The 2,953-nt window shown below is 51.8% G+C and overlaps 1 gene segment (V, D, J or C); it reads right to left on the bottom strand.

Annotated features, from left to right (window-relative positions):
• Window positions 1–1,391: 1,391 nt before the first annotated feature.
• LOC114635328 lies at window positions 1,392–2,950 on the bottom strand (the record flags this gene model as incomplete). The annotated part of the segment is given in 4 exon segments: window positions 1,392–1,819; window positions 1,932–2,261; window positions 2,371–2,427; window positions 2,746–2,950. Coding segments are annotated over 4 exon segments (915 nt in total), but the record flags the coding sequence as incomplete, so codon positions are not given.
• Window positions 2,951–2,953: the final 3 nt, after the last annotated feature.

The raw sequence follows: 2,953 nt of genomic DNA on the forward strand, positions 1-2,953 counted from the left end.
GGGACAGTGCCAACCTTGAAGAGTGTGACAGAGGCGCTGTAGCACACGCTGAGCAGGAAGAGGCTGATGAAGATGGTGATGGTTGTCCAGAGCCCGTCCAGCTCCCCTTCCTGGGCATCAACACAGGTATCATCCAGTTCCAGCCCTGGACACAGAGGGCAGTCAGTGTTTGTCTCCACAAGGTGGGGGCTGTGAGAGATTCCCTGTGTGGCAAGTGAGTCTGTTTGGAGTCAGAGGAGAAAGCTCCAACTGAGGTGGGCCATTAGATGCTCCCTGGGTCTTGCTTTCCTTTCCCTTTCCTCTGGGACATCAGTCTCAGTGTCCTCCAACTGACTCTGAGAAGATCTTGGTGTTTGCCAGACACAATGGACCTCACATTGGCCTGGATTGTGTAGGTCCCACTCTGTTTGCCTCATCCTTCATTCCCTTAGTACAGGAGAAGGTGAAGCGTCAGCAAAGCCTGTTTACCTAGTGGACAGTGGCTATACAGCTGGCATGACCCTTTTCTTGTTCCCCAGTCACCAGCAGAGCCTGTGCCTGGTCTTGCCTGAACTTGAGAAAATTCCAGTGTGATGTGATTCAGACCATTTTGTCTATGGCTTGTATAATACATGTTGGGTTGAACCATGACCCTGTGGTGCCAGAGACTGATCTGACTTCAGAGGACTTGTGTTGAACATAGAATCCAGTGGGTCTAGGAAGAAGAAAGCTGTGTCTGGTTGTGATGGCAGAGATGTGGGCATCAAAGTGGTTGTGGCCATCCTGATACTTTGCTGGATGCAGGTACTGTGTAGAGCACACAGGCAGGGTCCCAATGTGTTAAATGTGTGTGTTCACATGTGAACATGGATACATGTGCTATATGGCTAATTTGATCGGGACAGGATTCAGGATGTATTAGGGTATCTACTAATTCATCCTTTGGGGGCAGCAAGAGCTGGGTGATTCCGTCCCACGTGGCACAGGAATGATTGTGTGCAGTCTGTATGGGTGTGCAGTCCTAATCCATGCAAAGCTTCCTGAGCAGAGTGTAGGGTGTCTGGCATGACCCTAGCCATGTGTGCCTCTACAATATACTCAGAGGAACCCCTAAGTAGAGAAGTGTAGTAGGGAGACAGGAACAGACTTAGGGAGGTAGGGTTTGTGTGCTTCGTCCCTTGGAGGTTCCATAGGGTTATCTCTCTGTGTAGCAACTGCTGGTGAGTGGGAAGGCAAGGGAAAGGCATTGCCTAAAGCTAAATCCCGACACTCCAGGCCAGGATGACTCCCTAGCTCTGAGTCTGCCAGTGAAGAAACCTCCTTCTCTTCCTAAAGACAACCCTGTCCTCAAACCATGGCTAGACCTCACAGCCCATGACCTAGGCTCTATACCTTGTAAAGAACCAGGACAGTTTTACAGGGTCCCAGGGCAGTGCTGGGTGCTTTATTTATATAAGGGAAGGGTGGAGATGGGTGTCAGTATCCCTTAGGACCTGAGAGCTTTCTGGGTGCTGAGCTCATTTACCCATAGACCGGGAGATGCTCTTCGTTGTGTGGTGATTGTGCAGGCCCATGTGTACCACTGAGCAGATGTAACGATCTCCTCTCTCCCATATGCTCTTTGGCACATTGAGCTTGCTGTATAAGAAGTAAGAACCATCAGCGTCCAGGACTGGTGGCGTGTTCTTGTAGTTCTGCTCTGTACGCCCGTTTCTGTTCCACTCCACATCGATGTCCTCAGGGAGGAAGCCTGTGACCATGCAGGTCAAACTGACCTCTTTCTTGGCCATCTGCTCTGCTGGTGGAGGCAAGACATATACCTGTGGTGTTCTGACTAGCCCTGTGGTGTTAGAAGCAGACACAGAGGTCGTGGTTAAAGTGGAGGGCTCTCCACACAGGCATTTATTCTTATGCCCATCCCAGCCCCCATGCAGTCAGGCTGCAGGTCCCACCTGTGGGTTTTGAGATGGTTCTCTCGACAGGGCCTGGGAGGGCTTTGTTGGTGACCTTGCATTTGAACTCCTTGCCGGCCATCCAGTCCCGGTGCTCAATGGGGAGGGCACTGACCACCCGGAAGGTGCTGTTGTACTGCTCCTCACGGGGCTGAGTCTGAGCTGTGTGTACTTCTTTGTTGTCCACAAACCAGTTGAACTGTACATTTGGCTCATCCTCGCTCACATCCACCACCAAACATGTGACCCTGGCATTCTGGGAAATCAAGAGTATATCCTTGGGCTTTGGGGGGAAGATATAGACTGATGGTCCACCAGGGAGAGCAGGAGCTGTGGAGGAGAAATGGAAATGCTTCAGTCTGTGGCTCACCCTCCAGTTCATGGGTGCATACAGCACTTTCCAGCCTCCTGGGGCTGGAGCATGTGTCTGGTGACATACCTGGGCATTTGGGACATGTAGGACATGTGGGTTTGACTGGACCTGGGCCTCTGGGTTCTGTAGAAAGAAAGGTAGTTGTTACTAGGATTTGAAGAAGAGAAGACACCAAACCAGGGAGAGGGGAGTTCTTCCCTGGTTCGGCCTTAGTCCAGGATGATCCTGGAAATGACAAAGACATCTATCCTAGAGGATCATGTCATAGGGGGTGGATGGCCATAGGTAGATGCCTCCAGGAGGGAGACAGAGACAGTACCTCATTTTATCCTGGGCTAAGGTCCCCTCTCTCATGATGGCTTCCCAGCCTGGTTAGTCTAGGTAGACTAATGCCTGAGCCTCAGCTGTAGTGAAAACCTTCTCCCCTGGATGTCCTCTCACCAATGATCTTGTCCACCTTGGTTTTGCTGGCCGGGTGGTCTACGTTGCATGTGACAGTCTGACTGGGCCAGGTGCTGGAGGATACAGTCACTGAGCTGCTGAGGGAGTAGAGTCCAGTCTGCTGGACAGCTGGGAAGATGTGCACACCGCTGGATAGGGCACCAGAGTTCCAGGTCACGGCCACTGGCTCAGGGAAATAGCCCTTGAC

Source organism: Grammomys surdaster, unplaced genomic scaffold (genome assembly GCF_004785775.1).
Source record: "Grammomys surdaster isolate TR1022 unplaced genomic scaffold, NIH_TR_1.0 97943, whole genome shotgun sequence".
Classification (NCBI taxonomy): Eukaryota; Metazoa; Chordata; class Mammalia; order Rodentia; family Muridae; genus Grammomys; species Grammomys surdaster.